The sequence below is a fragment of the Gossypium raimondii genome, chromosome 10 (genome assembly GCF_025698545.1).
Source record: "Gossypium raimondii isolate GPD5lz chromosome 10, ASM2569854v1, whole genome shotgun sequence".
NCBI classification, from domain to species: Eukaryota; Viridiplantae; Streptophyta; class Magnoliopsida; order Malvales; family Malvaceae; genus Gossypium; species Gossypium raimondii.
The window spans coordinates 55,077,081-55,099,438 of NC_068574.1; the positions used below are offsets into that span (position 1 = coordinate 55,077,081).

The window sequence follows — 22,358 nt, forward strand, 5'->3', positions numbered from 1 at the left end:
TAAATCATTTCAGTCTACATCTAATAGGCCTAGGGAGCTCTCTAGCGGATCATATTTTCCAGCTAGATATCCCGGCCAAGGCGAGGTAGAAGATTTGAGGTTCTAGAGCTCAAACCACTACGATTGCAGGCATCTGGCAAGATTCGACCTCCTAGGCGGAATGTCCTCAATGTGGGAGACGCCACCCGGAGAGTGTAGAGCAGGTGAAAATATTTGTTTCAGATGTGGAGCGTCCGATCACTTTATTCGGGATTGTCCTGAAACAGCTAAAAGAGAAGAGATAACGAGTGTGAGATCAGGAAATGCTCCTACTAGAGGTAGACCGCAGAGAAACCCAGGAGTGGGAGCGAGTAATAGGAGTGCATCCAGAGATTCAGCAGCGAGATCAGATGTTAGAGCACCCGCGAGAACATATGCTATTCGTGCTCGTGAAGAGGCGTCCTCTCCTGATATAATTACGGGTACATTTTCTCTTTATGACACTAATGTTATTGCATTAATTGATCCTGGCTCTACACATTCATATATATGCACGAAATTAGTATTTGTTAAAAATTTGTCTGTTGAACCTACTGAATTTATGGTTAAAGTCTCTAACCCCCTGGGCCAGTTTGTGATGGTGGATAAAGTTTGTAAAAATTGTCCACTGATGATAAAAGGTATTTGTTTCCCGATTGACTTGATGTTATTGCCTTTTGATGAGTTTGATGTGATATTGGGCATGGATTGGTTAACTCAGCATGACGCAGTAGTAAACTGTAGACAGAAATATGTTGTACTGAAGTGCCGAATGGAGAATTACTGAGTTAAATCGATCGAACATGATGAATTATCGATGTAATTTCGATGATGTCACTCGAGGTGTGTCGAAAAAGGGTATGATGTTTATTTGGCGTATGTGTTGGATACTAAAGTATCTCGAGTCAAAGATACTGCGATGCAGATTGTATGTGAATTTTCCGATGTGTTTCAGAGGAATTACCGGGTTGCCACCGAAAGAGAAGTGGAATTTTCTATAGATCCGATTAGGAAACTACCCCAATTTCCATAGCTCGTATCGTATGGCTCCTCTGAAATTAAAAGAGTTAAAGGCACGATTCTGAGAACTTGTTGATGAGGTTTTGTTCGTCCACCATTCACCTTGGGGTGCTCCATGCATTTGTGAAAAAGAAAGACGGGTCTTTGAGATTGTGTATTGACTATCGGTAGCTTAATAAGGTAACTATAAAGAATAAGTACCCATTGCCTCGAATTGATGACTTATTTGATCAACCTGAAAGGTGCCACAAGATTTTCAAAGATTGATCTCCGATCGGGTTATTATCAGTTACGGGTAAAAGAGCCGGATGTGCCAAAGACGACTTTCAAAACCGGTATGGGCATTATGAGTTTCGTTACGCCGTTTGGGTTGACTAATGCACTGCAGATTCATGGATTTGATGAACCGGATATTCAGACCGTATCTAGATAGGTTTGTAGTAGTTTTTATTGATGACATTTTAGTTTATTCTCGGGATGAAACTGAGCATGCAGAACATTTGAAAATAGTGTTGCAAATTCTGCGTGAAAAGAAACTTTATGCTAAATTCAGTAAATGTGAATTTTGGCTTCGAGAGGTAGGTTTTCTCGGACATATTGTATCCGCAGAAGGCATCAGGGTAGATCCGAGTAAAATTTCAGCTATTGTCAATTGGAGTCCACCGAAGAATGTATCTGAAGTTAGAAGTTTCTTGGGTTTAGCTGGTTATTATCGGAGATTTGTACAAGGGTTTTCTATGATAGCTTCTCCAATGACTCGTTTATTACAGAAAGATGTTAAATTTGAATGGACAGATAAATGCCAGCAAAGTTTTGACCGATTAAAGGAGTTGTTGACGAAAGCACCTGTGTTAGTACAGCCTGAATCGGGTGGCTTGAATTGATAAAGGATTATGATTTGGTTATTGATTACCATCCGGGTAAGGCTAACGTGGTAGCTGATGCTTTGAGCCGAAAATCTCTATTTGCTTTACGAGCTATGAATGCCCGGTTGTCACTGACTGATGATGGTTCAATCATAGCTGAAACGAAGGCTAAATCGATGTTTCGTCAACAAATATGCGAGGCTCGAAAAATGATGAAAAGTTACTGAGCTAAACGGGCACATTATGAGTCCGTAATGATTCGTAATTTCGATGGGACCGATGGTTGTTTATTATTTAGAGGTAGAGTATGTGTATCAAGAATTCGAGCTTATCTGAAGATTCTACACGAGGCCCATAGCGGTACTATGTCCGTACATCCGGGAGTAATAAAATGTATAATGACTTGAAAAAGATGTATTGGTGGCGGTATGAAACGTGATATCTCCGAGTTTGTATCAAGATGTTTAGTATGTCGCAGTTAAAGTGAACATCGGTACCTTCGGGTTGCTTCAACCAATCACTATACCGGAATGGAAATGGGAAAGAGTCACTATGGATTTTGTATCTGGGTTACCGATGTGTCCAAAGAAGAAAGATGCCATTTGGGTAATTGTCGATCGATTGACAAAGTCCGCGCACTTTATCCCAAGATGTATGGATTATTCTTTAGATAAATTGGTGGATTGTATATATCCGAGATTGTTAGACTACATGGAGTGCCTGTCTCCATTATATCGCATGAGATCCCGATTTACGCCTCGTTTCGGAACAAATTACAAGAAGCTTTGGGTACTCGGTTGTATTTCAAGATCTTGCATTTCATCCTCGCACGGATGGCCAATCTGAGCGTGTAATTCGTGTATTGGAAGATATGCTCCGATGTTGCGTATTAGAGTTGCAAGGTAATTGGGAAAGGTATCTACCTTTGATTGAATTTGCTTACAATAATGCTTATCGCCTAGTATTAAAATGGCTCCGTATGAAGCTTTGTATGGTAGAAAATGTAGAACACCGTTATATTGGATGAGCTCGATGAAAAGAAGATACACGGGTTGATTTGATCCGGAAATGTAAGAAAAGTAAGGTGATTCGAGATAGTTTAAAGCGACTTCCGATCGTCGAAGTCATCGCCGATCTTAAACGAAGGAGATTGAATTTCGTGGGTGATAAAGTATTCTTAAAAGTGTCTCCTTGGAAGAAAGTTCTCGGTTCGATCGAAAGGGTAAATTGAGTCCAAGATTTATCGGACCATATGAGATTATAGAAAGAATTGGACCGATTGCTTACCAATTGGCTTTACCACGGAACTCGACAAAATTCATAATGTATTTCATGTATCTATGCTACTGACGGTATCGATCAAATCCTTCACATGTTATTACTCCAACAAGTAGAAATTCAATGGATATGACTTATAATGAAGAACCAGGTTAAAGTATTAGCACGAGAAACAAAGGAGCTTAGAAACAAAAAGGTAATCTGGTGAAAGTGCTATGGCAAAAGCACGGATTGAGGAAGCAACATGGGAACCGGAAGAGACAATGAGGAAGCAATACCGAATCTCTTTCTTGGTAAGATTTTCGAGGACGAAAATCCTAAAAAGGGGGAGAGTTGTAATGGCCCAAATTTGAGGTTATCGAACAGTGGTTTCGGGACCACAAATCCGATGAGAAAAATTTTATTTTTCTTATATTTTATGGTCTACAATTTCACAAAATGATTTCGTGAAAATTTCGTTCGAAAATTTCGACGTTTAGCACTCAATTTAGTCAAAAGGACTAAATTGTAAAAAGTGCAAAAGTTGAGTTCTACATGTTAGAGGTGTCCAATTGTTATGAAACTTTAAATTGGAGGTCCTTATATGGTAATTATACCATTGGTAACTTGGTAGACAAAATGGACATGAGATAAGTGAAATAGAAAATTTTTAAGTTAGGGGCAATTTGGTAATCTAGTAATTAAAATGAATTAAAAGGAAAAAGATGGCAAAATCATCATCTTCTTCATTAGGACGAAATCAGCAAGGGGAAGCCATAGTTAGGGTTTTCAAGCTTCCAAGCTCCATAGTAAGTGATCCCAAGTCCTGCTTTTTAATTTTTTTACGTTTTGGAGTCCCTAGCTTAATTTAGCTTATTCTAGCAATAATTTAACCTAGGGTTTATATTTGGAAAAATACAGGTGAAAAGTGTTTATTTTGATGTTTTATGATAGAATATGAAGCTAGAAATTATGTTAAACAACTTTTGCTAAGCGATTTTAAGTGAAAACGAGTAAAACGACATAATCGGTAGAAAATACCTAATGTTCATAAGTACATGTTTGAGTGGGAATTTGATGTTGCCATAGAAGGAAAAATGTTCAGAATGTTATAAAACATAAGAATAAGAGATGAAGTTTAATTTCCGAGCCTTGGGGCAAAAATGTAATTATGTAAAAGTTTAGGGCAAAATTGTAATTTTGAAAAGTTAGAGTCGAGGGCTGTTTTGATGAATGTGATTATTAAATAAGTTAAATTTACTATTTTAGATCAAGAAGTACGAAACTCGAGGTTAGACAAAGGGAAGAATAAAGTTGAAGACTAAGTTGGTGAATTTGGCTATAATTGGTACCGAGGTAAGTTTACGGTAAATAAATGCAATATTTCAATATTTATTATCAATGCTGTTATTTTCCAGCAACTATGAATTTATTTTATGAATTTATTTGATGATGATCTAAGCATGAAATGATAGAGAATTAAAATTTAAAAGTCCGTTGATACATAAGGATGGTTTGGATACGAATGTCATGACATTTGGGTAAATAGATCCCATGTAAGACCATGTGTGGGACATGCCATTGGCATCCTTAAGATCATAAGAGGTCCTCAGAAGACCATGTCGGGACATGGCATGGGCACTTAGACGAGAGGTCCCATGTAAGACCATGTCAGGACATGGCGTTATACCAGATGAGAGGTCCCTATAAGACCATGTCAGGACATGGCATGGGCACCAACATGAGAACATCCCATGTAAGACCATGTCAGGACATGGCTTTGGCATTTTATTATCGAAGAGACCCGAGTATCCTTATTATTCCAATGTAGCTCAACGGGCTTGTAAATGAATCATGTTCATGAAAGTTCAATTTAAAGCATAAATGGCAAGCTCAGGTAAGTTGTAAGACTTAAGAACTTATTATACTATCAATTGATGTTCAACGATGCAGCAAGGATTGAGTAAGTTATGCACACAAGTATTCTAAGTAAACAAGTAAGAGAACTAGTATGAGATTAACTAAAGAGTAAACTAGAGATATAGACATTGAGTTTAATTATTTAAGTTAAATATTGTTATTTATTTGCTAGTAAACTTACTAAGCTTTATGCTTACTTCTTTTATTTCTCTTTCTCTTATAGTATTGCAAAGCTACTTCAAGGATCCTAAAGAAGTCGGAGATCGTCCACACTATCAACTACAACTGCTCGGTATTTTATATCGAAACACGTTTGAGTTATGGCATGTATAGGGATTTAGTTATTTTGTATGTTTGTAATGATGATTTTGCTAATGAGTGATGTGTAAGTATTTGATGATGTATGGTCATTAAAATGGTTAAGGATGAAGGTGTTTGTTGTTATGAAAGATTAGGTGATAAACTATGCATGGAAATCATGAAAGGATAAAATTTTGCAAAGAAACAGAATTCAGGCAGCACAGTGACGTGAATTTGAAAAATCACCCAAGATAGTATAAAATGAATTAGAGGGTGAATGATATATGGAATTAAAGCTTGTTGAGTCTATTTTCATGGAAAAATAACGGTGTAGCAAAAGGAAATTTATATTTTAAGATATGTGAATTTTAGTAAGATAGGGTCAGAACTGTTTTTGGAGTCCCCTGTTCTGAGTTTAGAAAATAATTAAAAATTGTAGAAAAATGGTTATGAGTTGAAATTTACATGCTTAGATTCCTTAATGAGTCTATTTTCTGTAGAAACAAGTAAGAACTTCATATGAAAATCCTACAGTGAGAAAACTTATTTTTAGTAAAAAGAGGTCAGAATAGTCGAATGGTGAAACAGGGGAGACTTTAACTAATAAACTGTACTAATTGGCTGAACCAAAAATTATAAAAATTTTATGGTGAGTATATATATGAGTCTAGTTTCGGGGAAAATTTACGGAATTAAATTTTGAGTTCTGTATCTCAAGTTATAATTAATTTAGTAACTGCTGCGCGATTGGACAGATTTGCTGTAAATAGTGAAATAAATTTTCAAACCTAGTTTTTATGCTCCGAATTGGTAAGATAAGCTAAGCAATGCCTCGTGCTCGACTCCGGAAACGGTCTCGGGTAAGGGGTGTTACATAGTGAGAGTGATCCCGACGCAGACGAGGTCCCGGATGATATTGACGACGAAGGCGTGAATGAGGATGGAAACGTTAATGCGTCTTCAGTCGGAAACCAGATTCGTCGTATTGTGATACACAATAATCCTGGGGCACACATGTCTCGGATAGACCCCGATACAGCACGGGCAGCTGAGTTTCGGAGTACCCTGAAATACCACATGCTTACCGAATGGGCGTATATTCTGATCCAGATGAGTTACGCGTGGGCCAGAGATTTGAAAGTAAGGAAGAATGCATGTTTGCGATTAAGCGGTATAGCATGAATATATCAGTAGATTACAAAGTCATCGAGTCTAAACCAACATTATATATTGGTGAGTGTTGGAGGTCGGCAGAAGACTGCAATTGGCGGGTACAAGCTGCATTTATGCAGAAGTCGCAGATGTGGGAAATACAAAAATTTGTTGGGCCCCACACATGCACTTCAACACATATCATAGAAGATCATCGAAAACTTGACTCCAAAACTATCTGTACATGCATCATGCCAATGGTGAAAGACATGCCGACCATTAAAGTTTCGGTACTGATTGCTGAAATACAAGCACGATTCCAGTATCGAGTATCATATCGGAAGGCGTGGATAGCTAAACAGATGGCAATGGAGCAATTGTACGGAGATTTCGATGCATCGTACAATGAATTACAAGGATGGATAGTCGGCATGAGGGAACACGTGCCGGGGACTGTAATTGAGTTGCAGACACGATCTTATGACGGGCAAAATGACCAACTACAATCGAGAAAAAGAATTTTCCATCGGATGTTCTAGACTTTTGATCAATGTGTGCGCGCATTTGCCCACTGCAAACCATTTGTGCAAGTAGATGGAACCTGGCTATATGGAAAATACACACAGATCTTGCTTCTTGCGGTTGCTCAAGACGGCAACAGGAACGTACTCCCGATAGCATTTGCCATCGTCGATAAAGAGAACATGGAATCGTGGGAGTTCTTTCTTACCAACTTGCGGAGGTATGTGATTAGCAATGATAATATTTGCATCATTTTCGATAGAGGGAAAGGATTAATTGCAGCCATTAGGCGTTCTGGTGTACCATGGTGATCTGTTTACTGCATCCGGCACATCGCGGCTAACTTCCAACGAGATTATAAGAATGCAGACTGGAAGAGACAAGTTGTGAGAATGGGTAAAGAATTACCTTATCTTTTAAATATAAGTTTTAATGTTTTATAGCAATACTGTAACTTAAATTTTTTTAATACATATGCAGCGTACGAGCTAGAGCCACACATTTTTCGCCAAAGAATGGCTCGGCTTGAGAGTGACATGGAGGGTCAAACCAACACATCTTTCCGGCAATGGCTGGGTACCATGGAGCCGTGGCAATGGGCTCAAAGTTTTAATGAGGGCTTTCGTTATGGTCAAATGACTACAAACTTAGTGGAGGGGATCAACGCTGTGTTATTAAAAACACGACATCTTCCAATTTCATCTGTCTTCTCGCAACGTTTCTGAGTTGGCTACCTTGATGCCAAGAATGGGTCACAACAAGTGAACCGGATCACAAAGGGACATGTCTTTGTCGAAGGCATTAGGGATGCAATGGTTGTAAACCGTCGAATGGCGAGGTCGATGATGAGAAGTATATTCACGACATAATGAAACGTTTCGAGTTACAGAGACCATCGGTTGTCGACCCAGTATACCACCTAGGTCCTACGGAGTTGATCTCCGAAATAGACGGTGCGATTGCAGGAGGTTTCAAACACTTCATTTTCCATGTGCACACGTCGTGGCAGCTTGTGCTAAAGTTGGCCTCAATGTAGAACAATTTATCGATGAAGTGTACACCATTGAACGAACGTTGCGTGTATGGGAAAACGAGTTCCCCGTGCTTCCTGACCTATCTACTTGGGAGGTACCTCCGACGACCTTCGAGCTAGTCCCAGACATAAGGCTGCGTAGAAACCTAAAAGGTCGTCCGCAATCATCCAGAATCCGTAACGAAATGGACATTAGGGAGAAATCTGACGGGAATTTGTGTGGCGTATGCAGATTACCCGGTCATAATCGGAGTAAATGCCCTCTCCGAAACTACCATGTTGGACAATCGTCTCAATCGAGTAGAAATTGATATGTACTTCATTACATAAATATGGTTTGAATCACAATTGTCTACAATTTGTTGCGATTATGGAGACATTTTAAACCATTGTAATTTTATTTAGATAAGAACTATCATTACATAAATATGCGGTTGTTTATTACAAAACCCTAAAATTGGTAAATTTTTTCGACATCCTATTTCAGTTTTTTTTTCTATATTATTGGTGTCAAAACCCAAACTTTTAATAAAATGATTTTAATTTTTTATAATTAAACTTTTAATGAAATGATTTTAATTTTTTATAAACTTTATATGTTAAACTCACCAAATACTAAACTAAACACAACAACTTATAGCTTAATCCTAAATTACTAATAAATTAAATTTTAAATAATTACAAACACAAAATATTGTGAATTTTTCCCAAATTACTAACAAATTAATTATAAAATAATTACAATATTCATACAAAAATTACAATATTACAATATATCCCACATTACAATATTCATACAAAATTACAATATTACAATATTCATACAAAAAATTGCAATATTCATACAAAATTATAATATTACAATATTCATACAAAAAATATAATATTCATATAAAATTACAAAATTACAATATTCATACAAAAGAATTGCAATATTCATACAAAACTATAATATTACAATATTCATACAAAAAATTATAATATTCATACAAAATTACAATATTCATACAAAAATTACTAATCCAAAACTATAAATACAAATTTAATTATAAAATAATTACAATATTCATACAACATTACAATATTCATAAAAATTATAATATTCATACAAAAAATTTAAAATATTCATACAAAATTCTAATCTAAACTATAAACACTAAATATAGATAATTTATAATTAATAATTAATAACATAAAATTCACAATATTTTTCTAAAATATATCCTAAAAAATTCACAAACTATAAACTTTTTAAATTATAAACAAAATTATTTATTAAAAAAATACATTACCTTTTTTTTTCTTTCTTCTTCTCTTCTTCTTCTTCTTCTTCTTCTTCTCCTTCTCCTTCTCTTCTTCTCCTTTCTCTCTTTTTTTTTTCTCTACCGTCTGGAGTTTGGGACCATTCCATTTGCTATTACTTATAGCCAAAATAAAAGGTTTGTGAAGGGACATTTCAATGGCAGCAGCAGCAGCATGCAGGGGGGCAGAGGCACCATTGGCGCCTGTCCATCAGGCTCCTTCATTGGCGCCTACTTGACAGGCGCCACCCGACCCTACCCGACTCGACCGTATTTTAACCCGTATTTTCTTAAAAAAATTAAAAAAAATATAAAATTATATTTTAATAAAAAAATTATTATTATTTTATTCATTGACGCCTATCTAATAGGCTCCAATGAAAAAGTAACCTATTTTAGTAAAATTTTTTTCTAACATCCTATTTCAGTATTTTTTTTTTCTACTCTATTTGGGTAAAAAAGCCGCATAATGACTTTTTTTGTAAAATTGAAAATGTAAATAAATCATTATAGCTTAGGGAAAATGGAGTCATCCCACCATACAACTAGAGGTGTCCATGGACCGGGCGGCCCGGTCCTGCCCTGCCCGATGGCCCGCCCGAAATATGGGAGGGTTTGGGTAAAAATATAAGCTCAAAATATGGGTTTGGGCAAAAAATCTAAACGAGCCAGGCTCGAGCACCACTTTTTTGGCCCGGGCCCGACCCGACCCAAATATAATAAATATATATTTTATATTTTTTAATTTTAAAATATTTTTAAAATACCTTTTTTATTTTTTATTTTTTAAATAAATTTTTGGTGTTTATTAAAAAATAAACCGGGCCGAGCTTAGGATTTTTTTCCGGGCTAGACCTGGACAAAATTTCAAGCTCATATTTCAGGCCGGGCCGAGACCGGGCCTAGGACGCAGGCCAAATTTTTTTTTTTGAGCCTGACCTAAACCTGGCCCGGCCCATAGACACCTCTACATACAACCAGAAGCTTTCAATGATATTTATTTTATAGATGTTTTTGACAAATGTTATATATTTTGATACCTAAAGATAACTGTGTAATTTTTTAATATTTAATTCAAATTTTAGAATTTATTTTGATAAAAAAATCATAATTAACTTATAACATTAGTAATTAACATTCATCAAATCAACCTTAAAATCTAAATCAATTCACATTCATTAGACTCTATTTAACAAATTAAACACAATTAAATAATTCACAATCAACATTAAATTTATTCTATAAACAAAATCGTGAATAATTCAAACCTAATAATATTTACAATTAATTTTCATCAAATTAATTTTAAAATCTAGATTAAACACTAAAAACTACCACTATTATTTTTGAGTACCAAAATACAAATACTAGATTGAACCGAAAAATAACTCATACCATAATTAAAATGTCAAACTCAAGCATGGAATAATATATTAAACCGTATAAAAATTAAGGATTTTATGGATAAAATATTTAGGCTATGTGCTTATTTAACTATTTTGTTTAAACGTTTAAAGGCTTTTATTTTGTATATTAGCAGATAAAGATTGTAGATAAAACTTAAAAGGCAACTCAGGACACATTCATCTTGCAATAAATAAGATAAAACAAAAGGAACAGATTCTCTAATTTAATTTGTCAAATTCTACCACTCATAGAAATTCCAGTTGATAGATAGATAGATAGATAAACAAAGTACCTAAGCATACTGTTTTAACCTAAAGGTTGAGCCATCGTAACAATTGTTAATAGCGGTCAAATGAAGACGGGCGACCTCCCATGCCCGGACGATCATAAGGGCCAGTCCTGTTCCGGTAGCTTCTTCCATCATTTCGCGCTGGCCCTCCCGCTCCATACCTATCATTACCTCTTGGAGCAACATCTCGATACCCTCTCTCTTTGCCAAAACCATTTTGAGGAAAACGATCAGAACCAGCATAACGATCACCAAATCGATCTCCAGTAGGTGGATACCTGCATTGTTTACAGAAGTATTAGAATTGAAGATATGATACAATGGATGAAGTCGAGCATGTGCAGAAAACCTAATACCTGTCACTAATATAACGATCACGGCTTCCATATCTATCATCTCTACTGTCAAAACGGTCTCTATCTCCATAGCGTCCACCATCATAACGGTCATCTATGTATCGATCACGATCTCTGAAGCGATCACCACGATCATCAGCCCCACCATATCTTGACCTTGAAGAGAACATGCCGCCACTCCCACCTCGGCCACCACCAGCTGAAGGGCAATCTCGGGCCCAGTGCCCAAAACGCCCACATTTGAAGCATTCATCCTGTGCTACAGGCCTGTCTCCACCTGCATAGCGACCCCTGCCACTTGATGAGTAACCTCCTCTATAACCGTGATCAAGATCTTCACCCATCTTGGGTTGAGCCTTATTCACTGAAATGGTGCGCTCCCCCAGCTCCCGTCCATGCATTTCCCTGATAGCTTCATCCATGGACCGGCGATCAGCAAATGTGATAAATCCAAATCCACGTGGACGCCCGGTATCTCTTTCCAACATGATCTACAACCATAGACAAAAAAATCTCATGCCAAAAACAAAGAAAATGTAAAGCAAGTACCGACTACTACTAAATATATTTATATAGCACGCATTAGCATTTTATCATATAGAAGAAACAAATCAATAACACGCATCATTTGTAGACTTAAGTATAGAATAAAACATGTATAAATTTCCCTGCAGAAAAGATAAGTGTACGAGGTGAATTCATGCCATGCAGCTTGAGACATTTAATAAATTTGAAAAATATCACTCTAGACAATTGCCTCTGAACTACTGTGCCTCAATTAATGATATCACCAAATAGTTCAATTTTATTATAAAAAGAAAGATGTTGAAAGGAGCATGGCATTACAGGGAAAATCGTAAAATTCATAAAATATATTAACTTTCATCTATGGAAATGAAATAAAGGGACTTCAAAATCATGGTCTGCACAATTTGTACAAATAGTAAGGGAGAAAAAACAATGAAGCATAACTTACTTTCTCCTTGTTATAGTTGGTAATGCATTGATATGTTTGAAAAGATTCTTAAAACAGAACAGAAGATGCTGCAAAATTTCCCTTTTTCTCATCTGATAAAATAGAACTCTGACCTGAACTCATTTCCCATGTGATCCAACATTCGAGTTCATGCATAAGTTATTAGCTCCATATAGTCAAACAAATGGTTTTCTTTCTGATTTTCTGTTTCTCTGTTCCTCTTTATAAACTTACATTACCCTCAGTAAGTGTTAACAAACAATAGAACACTACAGTTTCCACGTTGGGCTAAAATCAATCCTTGCCAAGCCAAAAGCATTTTCCATATCAATGGGTTTGTCTGCAAGCTATAAAAGACAAGCCTCACCACAAGTTTCTTCGAGTGGGGAATCATGCCCAGAACTAGCTGCTTCTAGGGATTGGCTAATTCAGTCAGCAGAAATGCCAAAAGAATCAATGATGCATGATCACACTACCAGAACTTATCAAAATCAAGAGAATAACTGCTCCAGTCACCATGAAGTTCAAAGAAATTCATATCCTGGTGAAGTTAGAAATTGTGGATATAATATATACTAAAATAATGTATTTCTCATGTCCATGTGCATCGGTTTAGTAGTTAAAAGCTGGTTCAGCTAACTGCCACAAGTAGTGAGTCCAATATCCTATAGTTTCAGCATTCTGGGTAAAAACAAGTGGATAACTTCGAACAGGCTCTCGTCGTAAAGCTGAGGGAGATAATACAGTCAATATAATGCTATGTGTATCAAAACATAGTGCTCCGTGTGCTCTATTATCTGCCGTACAGACGCAGTCCCAGTAAAAAGAACAACAATTTCAAGTTCCTAAGGATTTTCATCACATACATGAGAAAAAGAACAACTTGGGGCTTGCTAAATTTTGGCTGAATGGTGATAGAAGCATGAAAGAATAACATTTGAACTTGATATACGAAAACCCAAGGACCAAGTCTGCAAACTGATGCGACCTCACTTTCAGACTAGTTTAGAATATTAGATGACAGGAAAATTTACACAACTGCATCAATAGTCCAACGGAAAACAGGCACACAACTAATCTGGTACTGAACGTTTCTATTCAGAATCAATTGAGGTATTCAAAGAAAATCAAAAAAGAAATCTCGAAATAAGGCCAAAAACTGGATCTTCCACCATTGGCTAACCACATCAGCAGATACATTGCTGTCAATCCCATTCAAAACCATGTATCTCTGGCCTCAGGAAAGAAAAAAACATAATCACGCATGAGGATACAAAGCTGCTCCTTGCCATCATTTGGAACATAATGGCCTGGAAAACTGTACGCTAAAGTGTAGAGACAAATGTGGCACCACACAAGCACACTCCAAACAAAAGAGGTCATGAACTAGAGAATTGTACAGCAACGTAAAGCTCCACAAGGACTTGACAACTAAGAAAGGTCTAGAAATGCTTCCACATACCCTAGCAAAGCAAAAGACATCTTGACAAAACTCTGGTCCTCTTGGAAGGCAAAATGACACAAATCATTACTCATTTGTTGTCCATGAGAAAGAAAACAATGGTATTGCCATAAAACTTTCGGGCACTGACTTCACAAAAGCTTCCGTGTGATGCTTACCACAAACAGCCACTTAAGAAACAATCCATATTTCTTTAGACAGTCATTTCAGGCTCATCAAAAGTAAATTTCACAAATAATGCAAAAAAACTCATGGCTTGTGCCTTCATGCATGGACCCTTTAATCCAAACAAAACTGTTTATCCACAACATAGTTTAAAATAATCAGTTTTAACTTCAGCTCCCTTCATTAATCATACCCCTTAAATAAATACTTTCTGCTTGAACGTTATGAACAGAGATGACTTTGCACTTCAACTTGATGCAGTCACCCTGACCAAAAGCACTTCTTAAAAAACCCATCCACAGCATGTCAAAATATTTTTACAGCATTTCAACAAGAAAAGAAACAAGAAAATTTAATTTGATGAAGAAAAGAGAAACAAAAGCAAACTGAACAAATTATTTATAAGCCTAATATCATATATGCTTGTAAAACAAATTCTACCATTGATATATAAAAGCAGTCTCTGTTAGCAACGACGTTCTAAAATATAGATAAGAGACTAGTACCAGTGCATGTATAAAGAGCCATAGAGAATTTAACATGACAACCACCTTCCAGAAAAAGAACATTAAAATTACAAAATATTGTTGAATAATGTCAATAAGGTCTTAACATAAGGTTCCCTTATCAATAATTTGACCCAATCTTTTTTTTTTTTTTAAATCCAGTGCTAGTGAACAAATTCAAAACAAAGTAAATATAACCCAAAAAAAGAAAACACTTGCTTAAAGCATACAATATTCAACCAAGTTGAAGGCAAATTCAACAACCCTTTTTCCCATTCACTAGCCTGTTTTTATTTAGTTAACTAAATAAGTATCTCTTTTGCTTTCTATGGCCTAAACATATATACTAGAAAAGAATAAAGAAAGCATAAATAATATTATAGTATATATAGTCAGATATATATTGGCACCCTAAAAACTCAATGTCAAGATCCACCACTGAACCGAACATAACATGAAAAGGGGAAAACCCAATAATAAAAAAACAGTTTATTATTTGAAGCACAAAAAAAAAGGGTAACCTGAGATTCAAGGATTTTGCCAAATGGACTAAACGCATGCTCAAGCTGTCGTTCAGTGACATCCCATGACAAACCTCCCACAAATATTCGATTCTCTTCTTTCCCCGCCATACTTTCACATATAATTTTCTTTCTTTCTTCTTCAAAAACCTGCAGATGAGAGAAAATAAAACCCAAAAACAAGTTAAAAAGCTAAAATCTTCATATGTTTCCTGAGAAAATTCCTAACTTTTCCAGGAAAAGAAAAAAGAAGGGAAAAAAAAATTAATTTTTGTTGTTTACCTCTTTTCTCTTGGCTCCGGGGCTGAGTGATTTTTTTTTCTTTTTGGTATTTTTATGAGAGAGAAACCCTAGATAATTTCTAGAGACACGTGAAAAATTTTAAGCTGATCGGTTGTTGTACCTTGGGGAAAATGGGCCTTATGGTACAATACTTGTAAGCAAAAGATTTGGCCTTTATATTCTGGATTGGCCTATTAATAATTGAAAGAAAATTTTGCCAAATAAAAAATAATAATTCATAACTTTTAATTATTTTTTAAATTTCTTAAATATCTACTAAAAATATGTTTTGAGAATAAATTTATTGTTTTTTAAATTTTTAAAAATTAATTTTCATAATAATAAAATTAAATTTCTAGTGATACTAAACTGTATTTTTATTACTTCAATATCCCTTGAATATTTTTATTTTATTATTTTAATAGATTTTTAGTTAATCTTTCTATTTGTCACTTTCAGTCTTTCTTCTTATTTTAATAAATATATATGTTCATAGAAAATAAAGAAATATCGTTGTGGAACCAAAACTACAATTCTAATTTTCAATTTTAGTTTTAACTCGATCAGCATGGATATTGTTGTCAATGCAGGAGAACGTGAGTTTCAGTGCGTTGAAACAAATTGTTTTCAGGTTGAAGAGGAATTATAAATAATTCTAGGTATTATCCCAAAAAGATCAAATATGACCGAAAAATTAAAAGTCGAAGCATGAATTTGGTTATATTAGATTAAATTGTAAAAATATATTTTTAAATTTATTTGATAATTTCTGCAATATTTAAATTATTATAACATTTAACCTCTTCAAGTTTATATTAAAATTCACACCAAAATTTTTATTAATTATTTATTGCATTTATCTCCTATTTAATATATAATCTTCTTTAATTGAACAAGCCGATACAACCAACCGGATCGGACGACGGTTTATATCGGTTGCGTCATCTGTTTGACCTTCACTCCCAATTTTTATCCTCGTGTAAAAGGAATGCCTTTCATTGAGAAAGAAATGATAATAAATGGCATTAAAATTATAATACAATTTCACATTTTATAATGTAAAATAATTACATCGTGAGATACATAACCTACAAATAAACTGTACAGGAATTTTAGCATTGTATCAATCAATGATTCATATGATTGAAATCATGTTATTCAGGCAGGAAGGGAAGCCTAGTAACACTTGTTCCTCCACAGCTATCAGTTAGGGGCTTTGAGCCGGTTTCGTTTCGTAAATTTGATGTAGTTTTCAGGGATTTTGATGATACCTTTTTGTTCAATCTATGAGGAAGAATTTGCAACCTTGGGTTAAGCTCAGTACCTGAGTTCTCTGCATCCAACTGATAGCTTTTGACAAGCTCAAGTTGACGGGCAATTATTTCGGAACATCTCGGGAGAAGCTCCACTGGTTCACCACCGGGAATGACGATATACTCGATCGCCAGACGAACCTCCTACAAGAAAACAAAGAGAGCTGTCGGTTAACAAGAGCTTTGTTACGTGTGGATCGCAGTTCGTTCAATGATGTTTGAGCAGAAATGATTTGATTAAACATGATAAGAGCAGCGTTTAATTATATTCTGGAATTAGGAAGTTGCAACAGTACTATTTAGCATAGAAGTAAAGCTTATTGTTGATGTTCTTCGACGATAAGTTGAATAAGCTGTTTCTGAGCAGTCAGGTCGAGGTTAGGGTTCTTGAGAAAACAGAGATGCAGAGGTCACTGGAGGTTTCTTTACCGGGCATGCTACGGTTCATATAAGCTTAAGAGAACAGCTATTGAGCAGAATTGGCAAAACTCAAGTGGGTTTCAGTTCCTCTGTTTCCTCACCCGAGAACTTAGTGGCTTATTCAGCTGGTCATCTAAGAACATCAACACTTAATCAATGGTAACCGCAAGCATTGCTTCTGAGCTGTAATATTTATTCACCTTCACCAACAAGATTTCAAGAATAACTGAAGAATTTCAGAACTGTTACGAGTAAAGAGAACAAGGGAAAGATTTAGCACCTCTAAGGCATCGATCTCTTCTAATGTAGGTTTTCGTTTTGGTGCATCATCTTCGATCTCAATATCAGAAGAATCTCTGTCTAGAAGCCTTGACCTTGAGGCATATGATTCCCTTTCGAGAATCATGCGCACTGCTTTGACCATTTGTGCCATGGTATTTGACTGCAATCGAAGAAAACAAAATTTTATATTGATTAGGCCATTTTATATAGCACCAGTACTAACGAAAGAAGTTGGTTTTGTCAGCACAATTTTTTGTGAAAATAGATACGAAGATACCTTAATAACAAACATTGGCAACTTGTGAAACTTTGCTACCCCACGAATCCACGGATTCTGCTTTATTTCAGATGCAGATGCTAATATTGCATCAGCCATCCCAATGTCATCGGTGACGTCGATTTCATCTTCAAGTCCCATTACTGTTGCTACTTGTAAGAGATCAGCTTCTAGGATCTAAAGGATACATCCAACCAACAAAAATTATATTAGCAATGCCATGCACGAAGAAACCGGTAGCCTCAGGGGCATTGCAAGCAGGGCACCACATTCACTAAGCTTATTAAATGCACCCACAATAATCTATTAAATATCATCCAATAATAATATGAATCATGTTTCTTTTCGGGGAAAAGTTCTAAAACAATATCTTAGTCTTGAACCCCGACCTGCTTTTTCTCGGCATCGGCTCTTATTATTATATGAATGGAAACATAATGAAATAAAGGTGATGGAAATGAAATTTGTGTGCTTCACCTTGTAAGTATAAACAAATATTGGTAAGGTCCTTTTGCTTGCAGATCCAGTAAACCTCTGTTTCCTTTTAGGTTTAGGAAGATAATCTTCATCTTCATCACTAAAATCAACTTCAGCAAATTTTTCTTCATTAACAAGCAAGTCAGATTGTTCATCTTCCTCGCCGTAATCAACTTCAGCACCTTTTTCATCATTAACAAGCATGTCAGATTCTTCAAGATGATCAATTTTACGCACTACAGTAGACTTGAGAGGAACATTAGCTTCAGGCTCCATCTGGCGGATTTCGAATAAAGGAGATTTCCCTGCCAACCAGAAATGTTTCTACTTAAACATCTTATTAAAAGAACACTTCAAATCATACGCAAGTATGTAGATTCCAAAAGAAGGTTTCTAAATAAATATGTAATGTATATAATCTACCAGCCAGTATAGCATCCACCGTTGCATCAAGTCTATGATGAACACGACACTCAGTCCTAGATATCATCTCAACAGCACATGTAAAAGTCGATGGGCCCTTCCTTTCGAGAATAGTCTTTTGCACTTTTCTTTTCCTTGCTTCCTCATCACCAAGAGTTACACTCTGTTTTCAAACGAAAGAATGACTTGTAATCCCATGTAAATCCTTCCCTAAAATTGGCATAGCTTGGTAAAATTTATCTATATATAAATAAATTGTACTTGAAACTTTTTACTTGTTCCATAAATTTCATAACAACATGAAATCAAACGAACGGACTCAGACAACAACAGTGTAAGTAACCTAAGTGGTATATCCAAATGAAAAAAATCCACTTCCAAGTGTATTGAACCCATACAAGAGATATGAAGTAAGATAAAAGAAGCTGCTTCGCACCTCGATGCCACCAACAAGGATCTGTAGAGAAGGGTTCTTGATTATGTTGTCAATGGTCATTCCATGGGCCGTGCCAACCAGCTGAACTCCTCGTTGAGCAATAGTGCTGGCAGCTAATGCTTCGAGCTCTGTACCAATCTCGTCGATTATGATGGTTTCTGGCATATGGTTCTCAACTGCCTCAATCATAACCTTCAAGGTAATCGAACCCAAGACAATTTAGCAAACTGCAACCTCGAGAGCAAGTCCTTTGACATTTTGCAATGAGAAAAAAGAAACACTCACATTATGCTGCATATTTACATTCGGAACTTGCATTCTCCTTGCACGCCCTATTCCTTCATGGGGGACATCTCCATCACCGCCAATCTCATTTGATGTATCTACAATAACAACACGTTTCATGTGTTCATCTGCCAACATTCTAGCTATTTCTCTGCAAAAAGAAACAAAGATTTTGTCATATGCCAACTGTACCACAAAAACTAATACAGTTTTATGTCAAATGCCTACACGGAGATATCTGAACAGATTGAACCCAATAAAGTTCTTTCAAGAAATTTCAGTAAACTCAAATAGTCAGTCAGTGAAACTGGTGTGAGATCAGGCAACATTAAGATTATAAAACGTATCAAAAGAGGGGTTATCCAATCTAAACAAATTACAACACGAAGCACATAATTAAAACTAATCTTCTTTTTAAAAGCTGAAGAGAAAATCACACAGTAATTATTTGAAGTAAAAGGACATTGAGCAACAACATAGACATCATTCAAACTTCAAATCAGTACAGTGATTTGTAAACAGTAAGCAGGTAAGTACCTGATTAAGGTTGTTTTACCAACTCCTGGAGGACCTATGACGAGGATGGAACCTCCTCCTTCGATCAAGTCACGGATAATCTCAGCACTTCCAGACACAGCTCGACCCACACGGCAAGTGAGGCCAATAATTTGCAATTTACGGTTTCTAATAGCACTAATTCGATGTAAAGATCTATCAATACCCGAACGGTTGTCATCTGAAAAGTCACCAACCTAGAGCAAAAAAAGTAATTTCAGTTCACTTAATATTTGCCAAAAACAAGCAAATTCATTCCAGAAAGAACTCATCCACCCACAAAAATCTCATTTTCAACAATTAAAGATACAATTAATATTAAAATATAAATCATTATCATCATACAACAGACATTGTACTCATCATATAAAAAAAAAGTGATCAGATTTATACCTGTTAATAGCATTATATTAGCTTTCTATTAAAGTTCATTTTATCACCATAAAAAAGAAAACACTTTTTGCAAAATAATATTAGAAAAACCCTAAACTCCATAATAATGATCACTGGGGCTCCGGTCAATACTATACTACTATAAAGTTCTGACGTAAAGGCATCACTTAAAGTCAAAATTTTTACCAAAATATTATCTTTGTAACTTTGTTAAACATAAAACAAAAATTCATACCCAAAGCTTAATCTAATTGGTTGACCAATCATCCTTAAAAACCTATAGAAAAAAATTCAACGTGATCATTAGTAATTCACTTAAAATTACCTTAGATGTTGCATGCTTTAAATCTTCATGCTTAACAGGTTGTTCCGAAATAACCCAATCCCCCGAAGGAAACCTAGCGAGAGGTTCCCTCCCCAAATCCATAACCACCTCAATCAACTCCCCAATCTCTTCATGCCCGTTAAGCTCACTCCTCATCCTCGACGGCAACATCTCGAGGAACAAATCGAGCTCCGTACATGACTCCACCCGGGAAGTCGAAGCTGGGTTCGGGCAATCCAACGACGACCCATTGGAGGACGTAGTTCGATCGGAGGGTTTACGGATCTGTGGGGTTCGGAGAACAGAGGGTTGAGATTGCTTCAAAGGCGGCATATATGGTCTTTGATGAGCTCCGCCGCGCGCGGACGTGATGAAATGGGAATGCCTCTGACGGTAGCGCCATGAAGCGGCGTTGTTGGTGATGTCAATAAGAACAAATCTCGAATTCAAAGCTCTCATTTCCCTTTACGATGAATTTTATTTTCTCTCTGTGTTTGGTCTTGGTTTTGTAGGAAGGGGAAAGGAAAGGAAAGAAGATATGAGAAGCAAGGAGAAAGAAGAAGATTCGAAGGGATCTCCTCTGGGATTGGAGAGAAAGTGGGACCCCAACAGAGGAAAGGCAGGCATTAGCGACCATGGAAGTTGTGGAGGTTGATTGAGAGGACACGTGGTGGATATTTTGGATTTTTTGGATTACATTGTAAGAGAGTATAAAACATGGATGACTGACTGTAAAATTTAAGTGATGGTTACATTTAACTATATCAAGGAAGGCAAAGGATGCAAGGAGGAAGATGAAGTGCAAAGAAGATCAGAGACGGCATCGTTCAGTTGTCGGCCCTACAAATTAGTGGGTCATAAATAGTGTGAACGTCGAACAGCCATTACAAGACGGCGATTCAGACCAAAATGACGGAAGTGAGGATCATGTAAAGCAAAGTGACGATCTTTCTTCACCATAATGCCTTACTGGTGAAGAAAAAGTTTGGGTTGGGATGATCTAAAAGAGGACATGGTCAACACGCAATAAAAAAAGGAATAATAAGTTGTTTTAACTACACCAACCTGAAAAGTCTTTGGCATGAGTACAGAGCCATCACACTCACAAATCTCTGGATGCAAATTGAGGAGTAACCCAGGTTTGAAGAACCCACACCATCGCTAAACTTATACTTGAACCTTCTCAACAAGTAGCTGAATTTGAAATTAAATATTGTCAATTTAATTTCACATTCAATAGATTAGATTTCTAGCATGGACTGCATGGTATTGTTTATTGCCACTCTTGAATAATTAATTGGGTTATAATGATTTCAACTTTTTCAAATAAGGTTGCTCATTCAGGGCCCGGTGCTTAATTTTACTATAAAATAAAATTTACTTCACCTTAGATAAAAATTGGAAATTTAGACTTCTTTGTCTCATTTCATGTTAGAACAATTTTTTTTTAGCAATTAAAATTTTGAGTGTTTGCATATTTAACTTTTAATAGCTTATGATCATCCTCTATTCAATTAATCTTGAAAAGGATGGAGAGGAGTTTAAATTTTGGTGGATTCTTATATTATCTATATCCTTATCTTTTAAGCTTACCAGAACATTGTTGGTGATCACTTGAAAAGACCTATAAATAGGTTGTTTGTATCGCATTGTTGATGGATACTTTTTTAGGTATTATTTGGAGAGGTTTTCTATTGCATTGTAAGGTATTTGGGAGATCCATTTGTAATAATTGGGGTTGGAGTTGGGGCTACAATTACATTTTTGTATAAGGGTAGATTAGACTTAAGCCAATAAGTGATTCAGATGATTGTTGAAT

General features: G+C 35.9%; 2 protein-coding genes and 1 long non-coding RNA gene across 5 annotated transcripts; 1 reads left to right on the forward strand and 2 right to left on the reverse strand.

The window, feature by feature from the left end:
- Positions 1-206: 206 nt before the first annotated feature.
- Positions 207-5,530, forward strand: LOC128033805 (uncharacterized). Of its 2 annotated transcripts, none has more exons than XR_008189888.1 (3): positions 207-461; positions 4,431-4,517; positions 5,305-5,530. It is a non-coding gene; the product is annotated as an uncharacterized LOC128033805 (long non-coding RNA). The 2 variants fall into 2 exon arrangements; XR_008189889.1 differs by lacking the exon at positions 207-461 and adding an exon at positions 3,929-3,970.
- A 5,462-nt stretch (positions 5,531-10,992) lies between these two features.
- Positions 10,993-15,489, reverse strand: LOC105776949 (glycine-rich RNA-binding protein RZ1C). Of its 2 annotated transcripts, none has more exons than XM_012599936.2 (4): positions 15,354-15,489; positions 15,072-15,221; positions 11,442-11,932; positions 10,993-11,363 (listed from the first exon to the last, which is right to left on the reverse strand). In XM_012599936.2, exons 2-4 carry the CDS (start codon positions 15,180-15,182, stop codon positions 11,135-11,137), a joined length of 831 nt encoding a protein of 276 aa, XP_012455390.1. In that variant the 5' UTR covers positions 15,183-15,221; positions 15,354-15,489; the 3' UTR covers positions 10,993-11,134. The 2 variants fall into 2 exon arrangements, with proteins under 2 accessions (XP_012455390.1, XP_012455391.1); XM_012599937.2 differs by lacking the exon at positions 15,354-15,489 and adding an exon at positions 12,418-14,310.
- An 874-nt stretch (positions 15,490-16,363) lies between these two features.
- Positions 16,364-21,680, reverse strand: LOC105777437 (hypothetical protein). The gene is made up of 9 exons (XM_012600708.2): positions 20,540-21,680; positions 19,804-20,018; positions 19,267-19,417; positions 18,982-19,173; positions 18,546-18,708; positions 18,123-18,427; positions 17,646-17,822; positions 17,367-17,528; positions 16,364-16,810 (listed from the first exon to the last, which is right to left on the reverse strand). The coding sequence occupies exons 1-9, from the start codon at positions 20,996-20,998 to the stop codon at positions 16,508-16,510; spliced, it is 2,127 nt and encodes a 708-aa protein (XP_012456162.1). The 5' UTR covers positions 20,999-21,680; the 3' UTR covers positions 16,364-16,507.
- Positions 21,681-22,358: the final 678 nt, after the last annotated feature.